The sequence below is a fragment of the Haliotis cracherodii genome, unplaced genomic scaffold (assembly GCF_022045235.1).
Source record: "Haliotis cracherodii isolate W230 unplaced genomic scaffold, xgHalCrac1.p SCAF_1, whole genome shotgun sequence".
Classification (NCBI taxonomy): domain Eukaryota; kingdom Metazoa; phylum Mollusca; class Gastropoda; order Lepetellida; family Haliotidae; genus Haliotis; species Haliotis cracherodii.
The window spans coordinates 54824139-54841504 of record NW_027266264.1 but is presented as its reverse complement, the minus strand read 5'-3'; the positions used below and the strand labels follow the sequence as shown (position 1 = coordinate 54841504).

At 36.9% G+C, this 17366-nt stretch overlaps 1 protein-coding gene across 1 annotated transcript in view; it reads right to left on the bottom strand.

The window, feature by feature from the left end:
- The window catches only part of LOC139465720 (stimulated by retinoic acid gene 6 protein-like), a 37143-nt gene extending 20618 nt beyond the window's left edge, over positions 1 to 16525 (bottom strand). Inside the window, exon 1 of the mRNA XM_071247549.1 lies at positions 16436 to 16525. Coding sequence (XP_071103650.1) covers positions 16436 to 16525 — 90 coding nt within the window. The remainder of the gene's footprint in view (positions 1 to 16435) is intronic.
- Positions 16526 to 17366: the final 841 nt, after the last annotated feature.

Below are 17366 nucleotides of genomic sequence, written 5' to 3'. Positions count from 1 at the left end.
AATACCCGACAAGCATGTCATACATAATTATGGGGCAGTTTTCAATCTTGCACTGACTTACTCTGGTGTTAATGAGCGAAGTTTATTGGCTTGTGTGTAAAACCCCGTTTTTCTGGTAATCCTATTATTACTTAGTTTATTTCTATCTAATGACACCCTGTACTCTGGATCATGGCTCCGTGACTATCCCTAACAATTAAGATGAACATTCAGTTCAAGTAAATGAATGAGTTTGTTTTGACGCTACAGTCAGTCAAAAAACCAATGCTGTGAGGTTTGGTAACACACTTCCACCAGGTCGAACATCGTGGATCCTCATTTTCCGCCTAAAGAGAATCATAGTTCATATGCTAATCCATCTGCGAATACCCTCCCACTCAAGATGACCATACTTGTTGCTGAATCTATCATCTATCCCCCCAATCTCACCCCCACGCCCCCCCCCCCCCCCCCGCACGCACGCACGCACACACGCACGCACGCACGCACACACACACACACACACACACACACACACACACACACACACACAAACATCTGACCTAAATAACCTGGACAAGAAATACTGCTGATAGCCTCTGGTCAACTCAGCCGCGCCACCGCAGAATGTCCGTCCAACTCTGCAGGGGGCATTCTCAGTGGCTTCAAACGCGCTGAAATGTTTTCGCCTTGCATCCACGATGGTGGACAAGTGAAATCGTATGGAATTTGGCTATTTTAGGTCTTATCTCTTTTTTGATTACCCAATAAAGTCAATTCATAGTTACACGGTTGTGAAGCTTACAACTTTATAAGACTTATTCATCTCATTCCAAAAAAGCTACTCGCGCTCACATAAAGTTGTAGTTATTATGTCACTGTTTTATTTCTTTAAAAATATATTACATGTTCAACAATAACAATTAAGATGAACATTCAATTTCCGATATTAGTAAATGAATAAGACATTAGTGTGTTTTACGCCACAATCAGTCAAAGACCAACGTTGTCCGGTCTGATGACACACAATCTACCAGGTAGCACATTGTGTACACCCTATCCCCATTGAAGTCTCCACTGTGGGTATTCCTGGGGACGAAAAGGTCCCATGTACCTAGGAATTTCATCAATACATTCATGCGCGGCATTCTCTGCCTAAAGAAGATCATATAGTTAACATGCTAATCCAACTCGAACTACCATCCCGCTCAAGATGAATGTTTTATGTAACATCCAACAGGCCCACATTTACGCACGCACGCACGCACGCGCACACACATATTTGGATTTACCAATCCCTGAATTGAGAAGACGTGCGTTACGAAGCTCCTCCAAGTCATCATCAATATCCGTATATGTCTGTGATATCATTACCCATCCAAAGCCGAATATACATTTATTGTGTTTTCTTGACAACAAATTTTATAATTTTCTGAGTAAAGTACAGATTCTCGTACTTTCTTTGGTTGAGTCCCGTCCGGGATTTGAACCCACACTGTGAGTGAGGCACCCAATCGCCAGAACACAATGTTGGCGATCTAACCCAGCCACCGAACCAAAAATGTTAGTCCAGATGACGTATACTTTGTGTACTCCTCTGACAAGAGAAAAATGGCACGGCTTCTATGACCGAAAGCTTTGAACCAACAATGCCTTTAAGAAAGTGGTCAACAGTAACACACATTATATTTGGATACCACTTTCTCAGTAAACTACATATTTTTAGGGTGGAGATAATAGACGTTGATGGTTGATTATCAATGGACAAATTAAAGCCAAAACTTAACTTATGAATGATTGGTAATGGGAAATGGACAATGGGCAAACGGGAGGCGGGGTAATCAGCGCCATGCCAGTTATCTGTTGGCTTCCCTTGTTGCGTTCCCATCTTTGATATCTTTTTACTTTTGTTGTTCTTACAGGTATAAATATATGTTCTCTGCCTCATAGCATTTAATAATATGCACCTGATGAAGGAGAAAGTATATATTCCGAAACGCAGTGTTCCTCCGTTGACATCCATAAATATTTTTCCTTGTGTGTATCAGTTCTTAATGCCCTTCAAAGACTCAATCTAGCTTTGTTTTTAAATGTGGTGATATTTGCGTAGAATATAATATGGTCATGCCTATATACATTTGGGTCTTTGTCTACATAAGCATTTAGACATACAATTTAAAGCTAAGGACATTGCTAATTCTGCAGGCATGAAGTACACGCCATAGCAAGCTGTGATCTTTATTCATACTTTAGATATTCGTAATGGAGATCTGTAACTGAAGTTTACCGTAATCTTCCGCAACTCTCACCTCCTGACCAGTTGAACGTCTTAGTGCATTCAGATGCCATTGTAAAATTCCAGGCTGCCCCTCTTTCTGTGATGTTTTGACGGACGAAATCTATTGCGTTATAATAATCTCTGTTTGCTGATATATAATATGTACATGTTGTAAAATATTTACGATATTTTAAACGTGTAATTCGATGCATATGCAATGCAATGTGAACATAAGTGCGGATGCACGAAGGCGGTTATAGTCATAGTTATACTGCGATGGATGTAGGGGAATGGTAGGGGGGATGTATGTATGTATGAAAGCACGAATACCGATACATGAGGGCGGATATAGTTATAGTTCGATGGATGTTGGGGAATGGTGGGAGGATGGATTATGTATCAAAGCATGCGCATGGATCCATGATGTCTGACGTAGACATAATGGTGGGTAAAGTAGAATGTGGTGTGTGTGTGTGTGTGTGTGTGTGTGTGTGTGTGTGTGTGTGTGTGTGTGTGTGTGTGTGTGTGTGTGTGTGTGTGTGTGCGTGCGTGTGTGTGTGTGCATGCGTGCATGCGTTGTGATACGAGGGTTGGCGAACATGTTGTCAGATGATTGTGTGAGTAAGTTAAGTGGTTGAGGATGTGGTGGGTATGAGTATTCGTACATGCAGACTTGGGGTTGGGGGACTGGGTGTGCCTGTACTGAGGTCTTTTGTTTCACTCACTTATAGTGTTTTCTTTCACTCAAATACTGTTTTACGCATTTTAATGACTGAAACTGTAGTGACTCAAAGGTCATACTGGCCGGGCATTCAACATATCTACCCCAACTACATGCGTTGCCATTTTTATGGTGTACAAATCTTCTTCTACCTCTCTCTCACACACACACACACAAACACACACACCCACACACACACACACACGCATTAATTGTTTTATTAAATGTATCTTCGAGAGTCAGTAAGAAACTAGAAATAACTGCCTTTGTTCTGTAAACCTCACCAAGTTTCAGCTTTCGCCTCTTCCTTTGTGGACTGAGGTTTCACATTTGTAAAATGATCTCTCTTATCTGTCTGTACCATCAACTTAACTGCCCTCACCCCCTGCAGTTTTCCCGTCCCATATTGCCAAGCAGGTGACCCACAAGGAGGAATACCGCCCTCCCTCAGTCCAGTGATACTGTTCCTAGCACAATATGTTGGGGATACGTAGCCTTGCTGTGGGCAAACATTTTGTAACAATTTGGCAAACTTTGATATGTAAACAGCAAATATTATTCAGTTTTATTTCAACAAAAACGGAAAAAATCGGATCCTACTTATTTTGTGGATACCATAACAATAAATCAAGCCAATAGATCGTTTGAGCTGGCATGAATATAAAAAATAATTAGCAAGTCGATAGTCATAATTCCCTCTGTTGGTTCCACGTGAAATGTTCTTCACGAATAGAATAGATGGCTGATAGACGTTCGACCGAATAATATCATTTGCTAACTTCAACTGTTCATCTAATTTCCATGAATGTATGTTACATAGTTCATATGTTCATGGGCTTCTACACTGAATGTATAATGTGGAGGACTACTTCGCTTGAGGATAAGTAACATAAATAATGATGATAATTATGATAGTATTGCCATTATTATTCCTTCAGATTATTAAAAAAAAAGTTATTATGTTTTCATAGAGAGAAAGAGGTATGGAGATTGTGAGATTATTTTTAGCATCGGAATTGTTAACATAATTCTTAAAGATATTATGTTTTGTTTGTTTGTTGTTAAATGCTGCACTCAGCAACGTAAGGATATTAAAACATTACATTTAGGTTCAGTTGTATTTTTATATTTGTATCATTTTGCAAATGTTACAGAGACCTGATAAGGGATATATAATAATGTATAGTCGCTATTCTTAAAGTAAGAATATGTTAGATTTATCAACCAGAAATATTGCACACAAGAGGATAATCATATTTCATGACACTATTCAACGTCGAAGTCAACGATATTTGTGTATGTTATTGCTACATGACACGGATACGTCATGATAAAGCAATTAGAAATTGGCATTTGATGACATAAGATAGCTACGCGATAAATCACAAAGAACAAAGAAGGAAGCGATATTTATTTCACGATAAAAATTGTTCTATCATGACGTCATTTATTGAGATTCGAACATGCACTCGCAACTTGAAAAGTAAAATTTGTAAATTTGACCTTATTTTTGAGAGGTATGTGTCTCGTGAGTTGTTCCCAATAAATGTTGCTGGAGAATCCGAAAATGAGAGTGATATGACAATCGGTATTGGGAGAAAAGGTACAGATGATTGACGAGAAAATTGTGAGAATATGCGGGACCAAACTCAAATCCTAAAATGGATTTATCTAGCATGGGCGCTGTCGGATTCTATTCAAGGAATCATCATTATTTAAGTACGGGTAAATATTGTAAAGCGTGTATTTTTTCCTAATTTAACACCCTAAAAGAGGCTGTACGTAATGTTGATATCTCATATAGAAATAAACGAGTCTCGGTCGTTGTTTATCGTACAATAAGCAACTCCCACTCGTCGTTTGTTTCTTAATTACATGACCATATACACTAACTTTATATCTTTTCATGTTTATCGGTCAACAAAAGCGACATAAGCATTTCCATTATCATGAGAAACCCTTGCCAAAAGTAGCGCCAACTGCACCATTGCGACAACATCAGGAGCATGTTTCATGATTCACCATAATAAATGATGACATTGGATGCTCGCAAAAACGCGAGCTCATTCCGATCCACTAGTGGCACCCGCCACAAACACATCCAAAGGCAAGCCAGTTGTTCACCCGAAAAGGCAGAGAATTGCATCTGACATCATTTTTGTCATTGATACGTCAAACCTGGAAATGCCGTCTACACGTCCAACACAAAGCCCAAGCCAGGACCCAAATCCTTCAAACCGGGCCAAAGTTTAATTAATTACATACATTTCCCCCTAACCTTAAATAATCTCTACTAGTTCTGAAGTAAATCGTATTTACCCGTATGAATCGTCTTATGTTATTTATTGCCGATAAACAGAATATGCACACTTTCTGAAAGTACTGTGTGATAAGTCACGCACCAAACCTATACTCTCGATATACATGCTGCTCTTACTTAAAAAAGAATAACAAGGGTTAACAGGATACGTATATTAAAGTACCATGCTTTCCTGATGTGCTCTCATTCTAATTTGAAATAATGGCATAAATAGTTACCACTCATCTTTCAATATTTTTCAAGGTTGGGTTAATCACGAACATATTTGAATATGTACAACATCTATACTTACTTATCTTTATACTTAAAGGCATCAGGTTTGTCTGTCATAAGACCCCGAAACAAATATGTCCAACACAGCCCAATATTTGGCTCTTGGCTCCTTGTTCTTATATTTTATAAGTATTGTTTAAACAACTGTTTTTTTTCTGTAAAATATGTTCATTTCAGAAATTAGATGTTATTCTAGCATCAGATCTGTGGTACGTTTACTGCATCAGCATTACATTAAAACGATATTACATTATATAAATTCATACAGAGGAAATGCTTAACATTTATCTTTTAGGGAAGAGTGCAGGACGACTTGCTTTATACATATAAATGTGGACATATATGTATGGACATTTGGATGATACAGATATACCTCCTTAAAGATAGTACAGTGTTCGTAGATGACTGTAGACAATGGAATAATTATGTGAGTAATCGGGTTAATACCACGTTCAGCAATATTTAGCCATATTGCGATATTGGTTTCCAACATACAAGACGGACCATGAAATTATGACTTGAATTTGGACCTGGCTTTCTGGTGTGATGTAACACCCCAGAATCTCCGGTAGAAAAAGGGCTCAAAGCACGAATTAAGATCACGAGATGATACTGATGTACATGTATGCATCTGGACACATATTTGCGTAGTATTACTACCTTAATTCATCAGTATATATGTATTTTGCATAAAAGGATATTATAGGATCGACGCTGACGCTGACGCGCATATAACCTATTCACCAGTGCTGTAATATTTCATTTCTTCTGACACATATCGACACGAGAAATTATATTTAAATTTAAAAGGAGCCCAAGTGGGATAGAAATTTGAGTCTGAACCTGTTGAACAAGGCTTGTTTCATTTTGGGCTATAGCATTGCCGCAAGGCCTGGGCGGAAGGGAACACCTGTTTGCACCCATCAGATACCAATCACAACTTCTCTCTCCAAACGAAAACAAAATACGAAAAATGTCGGAAGTGTATCCTTCTAATTTTCTATTTAGATACATGTTTTAACTTTAAAGTAATTATATGTATCTCATGTATTATTGGTATCTGTGATGCTGGTACCGTTTTGTTGCCATTGTGTAGCTTTTGTGGAGTTATTATGAATATCAAATACATGCCTTGAAATATGGACTTCCATGACGAAAGAATACAGAGTATACATAACTCGCAATTCTATATATTCAGCAAACAGCCCAAAACCGAAACTCCACAACATATCTGATTACACTGATTAAGGCTGTCCCAGTTCTCCATGCGATACTGACGCCTGTTCGTCTCCCAGACCATACAGAATAAATTTAAAAGGAATCCAGCTCAAGTCTAGAACGATTTGGCAAGCCTAGATTGCCTTAATTCTATCCATGAAAGTAAGCATTAATAAAAAAATATTGTTCTTGTCTGCTTCAGATTATATTTTGTAGATACTTATTTTAACTAGGAAAATTGTACTGACACCGACGCTGTCCCTATTGAAGCTATCCATAAGAATTTCGAATTTCCGTCCATTGTTCGATGTCAATACATCGATGACAAGTGAGGATATCATAAAGTAATCGTTGATGCCGCGCTACACTTTGATAAAAATTATAATCAAGTTGACTGGTGTGTACATTACTACAGTGAACATGTACATGATCATGCCCTAATAATCAAATGCCGTAATGTCAAATACTAATTTATTATTGTGTGATGAATTTAACTGGATCAGTGGTAACATGTGATATTAATATTCCATCAATTTCTTTCCTGGTTGGTCATTCCATGTCTACAAAATGAAAATAATACAATTAAAATGGAGCATAGAACAATCCTTAATTTCAGGCTAGAGCTGTGGAAATCTAGACTTTCCCAATCATTATAGACTTGAGTTGGTCTCATGTTTTACATTATTCTCTTGGGTCAACGTCACAGCTCATACCATACACTAACAAGACCAGCTTGCCCCCCGCCGGAGCTCCCGGATTTTGGTTATATCATCTAACATGGCCAACTCTGCTCTTAAGTAAACAAGAACCTAATCAGCGAGGGGTCCTTTATCATCCCTATGTGGCTGCTTATGAAAATCTGATATCTTTTCCCAAAGACCTGGTTAATAATATATTTTCTGCTGAATATTCGAAAGAAATAGAGTGAGTTGGTACTACATGTACATATGTATACGGTTCTATTTTAAATGACTGCAGCGCTCCATTATGAAAACAATTTGTTTTAACGCCGCTCTCAGCAGTATTCCAGTGATATATGACGGCGGTCTGTTGTATATGAAATATATGCAAATTGAATCTTGAATCTTGAAAGTTGTAACATTTCCGCAAATAAGTATCACATGCAGTATGCAGTATATCAACTGCAATATACTGTATACATCAGTATACAGTGTGTCGCGAGCTCTGCGCTGGGCTGGAGCACACATTTCCTACACCTCTCCCTTCGGCAAACACCTCATGAGGGTTGCAACGAGGTCACAGGTCAGGCGTGCACTCGTCAGTTGTCTAATACGGTCAAGAGTAAGATCTTCCGGAAGACCACTGCACTGGAGGTATGTGGATTATTGAGGAGGTACTACGTGTTTGGAACTGGGAGTTGAACACTAAGCACTTTTAGAGAAGAGCTCATAATAAAACGTTATGGACTCGCGGACGGACTTGTGTTTTCATTTCAAGACGTACATATTTTGACCTTGAAAATGTCGCGTTACGGCATCGTCGCCCTTTTGTAAAATAAAGAAAAGGATTATCAAAGAGCGACAATGCGAACACGCGACAATGCGACAAATGGCCAATTGTCGCGCTTTTGTTAATTTTGACAGGTTTTGCTTGTTGTTGTAAAGGCGTCAATGCGTCAATGCGACAATGCGACAACGAGACAATGTCCCTTCCATAGTAATCCGTGCAAATAAAACTGAGTAATGAAATAGAAGTCTGACATGCCAGTTAAAAGATAGAGTGTTGCAGCTTCTGATTTCATAGATCTTCAAGAAGGGGTTATCAATAATGGGATGGGTGATGAGTTCAACTGCATACTCTGTGATTAACAATAATGCTCCGAGTCAAATTACATTTTGTCAAATGTATGACATGTATTACGTGAATGAACATATTGTTTATACTCGTTCATGTTTTTGACGGACAAAATAATTTACATGCTCTGTAAAACTGAGGACGGGCATCATTGTGTGTTTCCGTGCTTTGTTCAGGTGAACAATTGACTTGTCCTTGCATGTGTTTGTGACGGGTGCCACTTGTGTGGCAGGATACGCTCAACTTTTCCCGAACACCCACTGGATGACCTGAACCACTTCGGATTTTTATCCCACAGCAGTCTGATACACCATGATATAACTGAAATACTGAAATACTGTACAGTTGAAAATGATGTTTAATGCGATTACCGTAGTGTGTTACTGCAACTGTTCATATTTTGTGCAGTGATGTTATGTTATATGTAAAAGAAAGCATATTCAATTATCCAATTGATTTGAATAGAATATACTTGCGTCAGTGTATTTTATTAACGCCCCAAATCGTAATTTAAACACATAAAATAACAGATCACGCATGGTGCCTTGACTTACTACTAGATTTAATGGGCCACCCCGGAATAAAATAGTTCCCCCCAAAGCGAGGAACATATGTTTTAGTATGTTTACAAGAAATATATTCCAAACAATATCCTCATAAGATGAGAAGATCTTTTACAGAATTACCTCAGTAAGTCAATTACAATGACAGCGTCGTAATACATCTACATCAAGTACAATACGTCAAAATGGCCGACACGATAAACGTGACGGGAGATATTTTCGAAGTTGTTAATTAACCTGTGGCTATTTCAAGCCTTTGGCATCACTGATCAATTGGCCGATCATTGAAAGGTGATTGTGAAGATGTGTCAAATAGATACTAAGGTAAATTCATAGATTTCTGTAAATTGTCACTGCGACAGTTTGGATTTTTTTTCGTGTTTTTTCTCTCTCTGGGATGGGTTGTAGCGAGGGTATCCTTAAATGGGCTTGCAACCACGCTTCTGTATGAATTCGTACCAGGGAATTCCAAGGGTTTTCCCCAGGAATGTGGAAGTAGTCAGAGTTTACGGCTTTTCAAAAATACAGTCACGTGAAGAACGTCGTGTGACCGACCTCGCGTCCAAGTCGTATATCTTGTAAACTTCACATTAAAAAATTAGTTATTGTTATAACCCCCATTATCCTATAGGGGTAACTGTACATAGCCGTTACCACAATAAACTTAGTAACATTGTTTGGTTTGACTTCTTGGCGCGTGTCTGAATTCCATTAACATGTAACATATCCTAAAACTAGCTTATCAGCAAATCTCACTGCACTGCGCGCGAGAGATACTAGAGCAAGGCATGCTAGAAATACGAAACCTAAAGCTTCCGAAAGGAAGCCTTGGACATCACGTGCGTCGGGGGACCAGCGCCATCTGATTGGCCGTTAACAGTTGTACAAGGCGGAGCAAAAAGCATCGTTTTTCCGTCCATTTTACGCTTGAAAAACTCGACCCTTTTCTGGACACTTTCTAGACGCTGACCAATTAATCAATTTTAATGAATTTTTAGTCGTTTTTCCGTCCAATGACCATATACGGAAAAAAACGACGTTTTCGTGTTTGCAGTGATATTAAATTCATTCTTTGAAATAACTTGCATACACTTGAAAACCCCTAATATAAAAAGTTCACGTCGACCAGAGAGCTTTAAATTACGCGGAAATCGAAATAAGATATGGCCCAGTGAAGCTTCCATAGATTTTTAATCTGGCGAGGGCGTGACCTATTGTGTCATGTGACTTCCATTGTCCAGATAGTAAACAAAGCAGACGACATTTTCTCTGACATTTACGATGGCTCATTTCTTTAATATTACGATGTTTTGTTTGTGGAAAAAGTGAGTTAAGGAATCCTTGGTTAAAAGTACATTTTTTTTATTATTATTTGGATTAAACTTACGTTGTGCATTTTCACACGAAGCATATTTAGTCCAGTCGAAGCGAAAGGCTGCCGCTCTCGATGAAAGCTCCAGGTACCGCAAAATCTCGTACAACAACGCGAGAGTAAGTGATGAAAATGGCTGATCGAACTTATGTTATGATCGAACTTATGTTACGGAAGGATACATATTTCAAAAGAATACATGTTCATGCTGTCAGATTTGCCATCCACTCCTTTTAAATGCCGACAGAGTCAAAATTACGAAATATTTGCAGTATTATACACATGTACAATGCAGGCCCTAGATTTTTGAAACGATCTTAACTAAGATAAATCTTAACAACTTACGTTCAAAGATAAGATATCTTAAGGTTAAGATAAGATAGATTTTCGAAACTATCGTAAACCTGTCGCAGATCGCACGATACCTATCGTAACTCTGACAGAGAACTCATTTGTGTTTGAGATTGAAAAAGCGGGGTGTCACTAGGTTTTCCCAGCTGCTGACGATAACAACAACATAGATAAGTGACAGGGAATTAATGATCATATTGTCTGGTCACATTGTTAAACATGCACATATTTGAGTGAAATTCTGTACAATCCTACATGCAGACGTTTTGTTCTTATGATTAAAGATGCTATGACTACCCGAACACAAATAGCATTCGTGTGCCATGTAATAGCATTTTTCAAAACCAATAAATGTTATAATCAATAAGTGTAGTGTTACCACACTCTATCTATTAGAATATAGAATTGAAATAATGTGCTAAAACATACTTCACTATTTTCCCTTCAAATGGTCCTCTCGTGAGCGCACAGAACTGTATGATATAAACACATCGCGTACAAAGTCAAGGACGAAAGTAAGTGACGTTATTCTAAATGACAATGACGAGACCTTTGATCGAACTGCATATGCGTTCAGCATTTAACATGCGTGTTCAAGTCTGATGTTAAGTAAAGTATACTGTATATTTTTATGTTTATGTCAAAAGTCAAGTTTATATTAGTGTAAACACCAACATTATACGTGGAAACACTCAAAACAAAAATTGTTCACGACGCAGCGCACCCACAAGCAAGTTTTTATAACAATCTAAGCTTGTTAAGTTTGTTTTTTTACTTATGTATCCAATATATTTCACGCCTTCACCAAGGACTTAAATTCAATATCAAGCTATTAGTATTTAGATGATGAAATTATTTTTTTATCTATCTAGATCCATAATTATTTTCAAAATTTAAAAGTGACTCTAATTTTCGTTCGCAAAGAGAGATAATTTAGGAATTGTCAATTATGTTGTCTCATGGAATGCCACAAGTTAACGTGAACATACAGAAGAAGAAGAAATGTTTATTTAAGTGTCACATATTGTACATAAAACACATTTTAAACAAAAGCAAGTTGCCATTAAAAGTACAATATCCAGCCTCTAGGGCTTATGAGACACTCTTAAAGCATTTAAAACATATAACATTATTAAATATAAAACACAAAATAAAAATATTATATACAATGTTAAGACTAGAAGAGATGCACTCTCCTTCTATACATGCTGTATAATGTGTTGCTAAAAGCGGCTGTAAAATCACTTCTTGCATCAAATAAGATAATTGCTGAATGCTATTAAAATAATAAAAGTCCTGATTTAATTCAGCTGCCTTGTGTAGTAGTTGATATCTCAGGTCACTGTATACAAAACAATCTATTAAAAAGTGTGATTCATCCTCAATAACATAATTATTTTTTTCTGCACAAAATTTACATATTCTATCATTTAAAGGAATAGGTGGCTTGGAATAGCGGCCTGTTTCGACTAATAGAGGGAGGTTACCACACCTAAACTAACATAAAACACTTCGATAATCCCTTCGCTTCACACATTTCACATAGTGGCTCACATTCACATCAAATTTGAAAAGTCTGAAAGTCCTTAGCTTGTTACCATTTGGTTTGTTCTCATCATCCCACACTTGTTTACACCATGATTCACTATCTTTCTCTTTCAAGATATCCTTCAGTAAGTTCACTTTTTTCTTGTTATTGTCACTGTCACTGATAATCCCATCCACATTTAAGTCTCGTATCAGCATTTCAGTTCTTTTATCAAGAGATTTACTTTGATACATTACCCACTTATGAATAATATTTGGAATTCTGCTATCTGGCATTGATTCACATCTGAAGAATTGTCTAAATAATTCTATCTTTTGATCCACATCACTTGATGACCATCCCATATCGCTGCGAATCGCCAAGTTCGATGCAATTTGACCGGTTCCTAGAAAAAATCTACAAGCTTTGTTTTGGATGACTTGCACCTCCCTGTATTTGTAAATCCCCCATATACCATCTCCATAGAACAAAACAGGCTTGATATGGGTATTGTACAACGTGGTATACACTTCATAGGACATCCCACCACAACTTCTAAATTTAGTGTACAATACAGATAGTGCTCTACTGGCAGATTTACAAAGTTCTTTTACGGTCTTATGCATGTCCATATGTTGATTCAACCAGATGCCCATGTATCTATAGCTCTCTGTATATGGTACAACATTTAAGCCACATTTAAACTGGTAATCTGAAATGATTGTAGACTTGGGTCTGAAATGCACAACTTGTGTTTTCTCACAGTTTATTTCTAACCTCCACTTTCTGCACCATTCACTGTGTATACATAGCATTTTCTGTAGAGAATCTTCATCCGGGGCGATTAATGCTAGGTCATCCGCATATAGGAGAACAGATAACATATAGTTCTCTATTTCAATTCCACATTGTAAACCTTTCAATTCCTCAGCAAGATCATTGATGTAAATAGAAAATAAAGTTGGGGATAATTTACAGCCTTGTTTAACACCATAATTCACATCAAATGGATCTGTATACAAGTCATTTAATTTAACTGTGCATTGCACATTGTTGTAGAGTGACTGTATGCATTGAAGAAGTTTTCCTTTTATTCCACACTTCATAAGCTTGAACCATAAGCATTGCCTGTCAACAGAGTCAAATGCCTTCTTTATGTCAACAAAACACACAAATGTTGACTTTTAGTGGACTTTCTCACATTGATGATGTTGTAAAGTGCATAAACATGATCTATGCAACTGCGATTCTGTCTGAATCCATTCTGCCCTTCTACTAATGTATTATTATCTTCTAAACAGGATTGAATCCTTCTATTTAGGATGTCTGTGTATACCTTACATGGAATAGATAACAGAGTTATTCCTCTATAGCTAAGTGGGTCAAGTGGATCACTATTTGACTTTGGAATAGAATTTATGATTCCTTTATTCCATTCATTAGGTGCAACTGAATTCTCAAGACAAAAGTGTATTAATTTGTGGAGTAGCTTAATACAGTGATTATTTTGTAGGACTTCAGCAGGAATATTATCCAAACCAACAGCTTTACCTTTCTGGAGATGATTAACAGCTATCTCAACCTCACTGAATGAAATAGGTTCATTTATACTTGAGATATCTCTGTCCTCTTCTGTTTTCTTCAATTGAGCTAATTCTTCTATTATATTTTGATAAAATTCACCATCAAACAGTTTGCTGCTCTTTTCTTCATTAGCAGAAAACAATGAATGATATGAGTCTCTCCAGTGTTGTGATACAGTGTCTGCATCAGATGTGATTTATTCATTGTCTAACTTCATCTTCATGGGAATTTGTTTCTTCCTATCATTTGATAACCCAAGTTTACCAATTTCTCTCCAGAACTCATTACTTTTGTTTTCTTCACACATAGATAACATATAATGTAGTCATTTTCTATCCTTTTAAATTTATGGGTTTTTTTAACATATGCAGATTGATATAGTTTTATAAAATGCGAAAATAAAGACTAAAGCATTGACACAAATGCGATCAATAAAATATAACAGCGGAACTCTGGGCTTTATGAAAACTGTAACATTGAGCAAGGTGTCCCGGGGGGGAATACAAAGGGAAACCACTCTCAACTAGAGTTTGAACTAAGATTAGCTTCCCTGAGTTATCAATGGGGTCACGGTCATTACTGTAGCCTGGCGACACCTTCCGTTTTAATCCTTCCAAAATTATCGAAAAGGTATGTTGTTTCAAACTTCTTCAGCATGGACTCGGATAGAAATATATTGTAAGCTATCGACTCCACAGTTATGTGGATTGCTGTCGCGATTAAGAACATTTTTTACGTGAAATCCTTGATGCGTTCTTCGTGCTTTCGAAGTGTAAATTTGAATCACACAGTTTTACAAAATGAAATGTCAACGTTTGGACGTAAACAGACTAATTGTTTGTCAAAATATCTATGGAGAAGTATGCCGCCATCTTGGATGAAGATAAAATAAACTTACGACAGGTATGGGGCTATCTTAGATTTACGACAATCTTAAGATATCTTAGGGCTACGATAGTTTCGAAAATATGCTACGATAGCCTACGATTTCCTTACGACAAATCTACGATAATTTTAGGGCTACGATCGTTTCGAAAATCTAGGCCCTGATATATATTTTTTGTCATAATTGTGTAAATATCCAGTTGAGCGATGCAGGCCCTGTTGCCCTCTTGTAATTCGATGTTCTCTATTGAAGCCCAGTTTATGGTTATGGTTATTGTCCTTTAAGTATCAAGTACTTGTTATTGTTTTATCGAAGTTAGGGAGACATATGGTTTAAGTTAAATGTTTTCGGACAGGAAGTGCATAGTGGTATGAGTTGAGATCTTTATACGCTTTGTATTCCAGTACTGACTTGTTTTCTGTCTGCTAATTATAGATTCTCGGAAAATGTCAGTGGAGCATTTTTAAAGCTATTTTCAAAATAGAAATTCATGTTATCCTTCATTTTCTGCCTAAATCATAATTTATTTTTAATCTTTAATACCAAAATACAGGTAAAAAGCCCAAGTATTATCTGTCCAAAAGGAGAACGTAAACATGCATTGGATTGGCTATGGTTATCTATAACAAGATCCGGTTGGAGGTAAGGAGAATCCTTTTCTTAGAGTATTCAAAGATACATCATCAACATAATCAGTTAATAATTTCCACACAGATTACAAAAACATGAATAACGGTTAACTTACCATCAATACAAACTGTATTTCTCGTAGCTTTTTATCTGAATTTTTACATCTCATATATCTTCAGAGCTGATCACTATTTACATATTTGTGCTGCCTAAAACCTTTATCTGTGACTTTTTTTTAAGCCTACAAGAATTAATGTACATGTTACAAGAATTAATATGCATGTTACAAGAATTAATATACATATGACAAGTATTAATATACATGTTACAAGAATTAATATACAAGTATATCTGATTTAGGTGACGACGTTGAGGCCCCATGGCTAGAGCATAGAGCAGATCGGTACCCTGCTCGTGTGGAGTGCATTGATGGAGGTAATTCTAAGAATATTTAAATAGCTCATAACCCATGAAGCTCATAAATGGTAAGTATGCTATGTGATCTAGAACTTTAAATATGCTATGCTTCAAATTTATTCAATCTATCTTACATTGTTCATGTGTCTAAAGCATGTGGAATGTGTTCATTGCTGAAATGAAAAGAATTTAATGTGTTTTTCATGTCTTTTCAGAATATGTGCACATAGCCTTCAATGACCGGATGAAAAACAGAATTCATATTGTAAGGTAAGGTAAGTAATGTTCTTAAATTTCTGCACTTATGCATTTTCTGAGCCAATTTTTGAGCTTATGAACATATGAACACACATTATTTGGATTCGCCTCTTCGAGATCATTCCAGTGATATAAAATATGTTTTATTAGCTCGCTTCCTTCTGTGTGGTCATGTTCGGACTGCTGGCCATTGGGAAGTTGTCCCGCCCTGAATTGGATGCTAAAGGTATTGCTGAACTCACCGCAAGGAGGGTGGTGTAATGGTTGAACGCCGATACATCAATAGAGTCCGCACAGGCAGGGAGAGTTTGGTTGCTTATTATTGACGCCATCACTCTATCATGGTAGCTGAAATTATATTGTTTGTTTGTTTAGTTCTTATTTGTTGGTTGTTTAACGCCGCAATCAGCAATATTTAAGCTACATGACTGCGGTCTGTAAACAAGTGAGTTTAGACCAGATATTCTGGACAGTGATTTACATCATGAGCATCGATCCACACAAACTGGACACCACGTTTGTAACAGAAAATTATGCCTCATATTTTTATAAACTAAAACACCCCATGACAGGATCATATGGGCCTCCTAAACCCTCCCTAATCCCAGCATCTGCACTTGTGATAATTGCAATATGAACTTTTTTTTATTCTTTCAAATGATCGTGATTATGATTTTACAATAAATCCATATGCAGCAATTTTAATTTCTTAAAACATCATTACTGGTTACATGAAAATTGAAGATCGAAAAAGCACTGTTCAAGTACGAGATATTACACATACGGTTTTTGACAAGTTTGGTGACCAAAAATATAAAGGTTTACCGTGGCATCAAAGAGAGATGTGAAAAAACACCAAATATTGAAGTTGCAGCAATGCGTCAAAAGGTTACAGAAAAGGCTATTTTGTATTGCGGCAGTCTATAAGTGTAATGATATCACACTTAAAAAAAATCATTGTTTCAGAGAATACTACTTTAAGATTTAAAAGTAAATTAATCTTGTGACTGTTGGTATATTCAAGATATCCTATGATTATTGAATGTCCAACATTATGTAATAACATTATGTTTATGTGATGGAATTGCGAAGATGCCTTAAATTTGATTATGAATACATACACCAATCATGCTCATTGCATCAACGATAAGACCGCCTCCGTGGTCTAGCGGT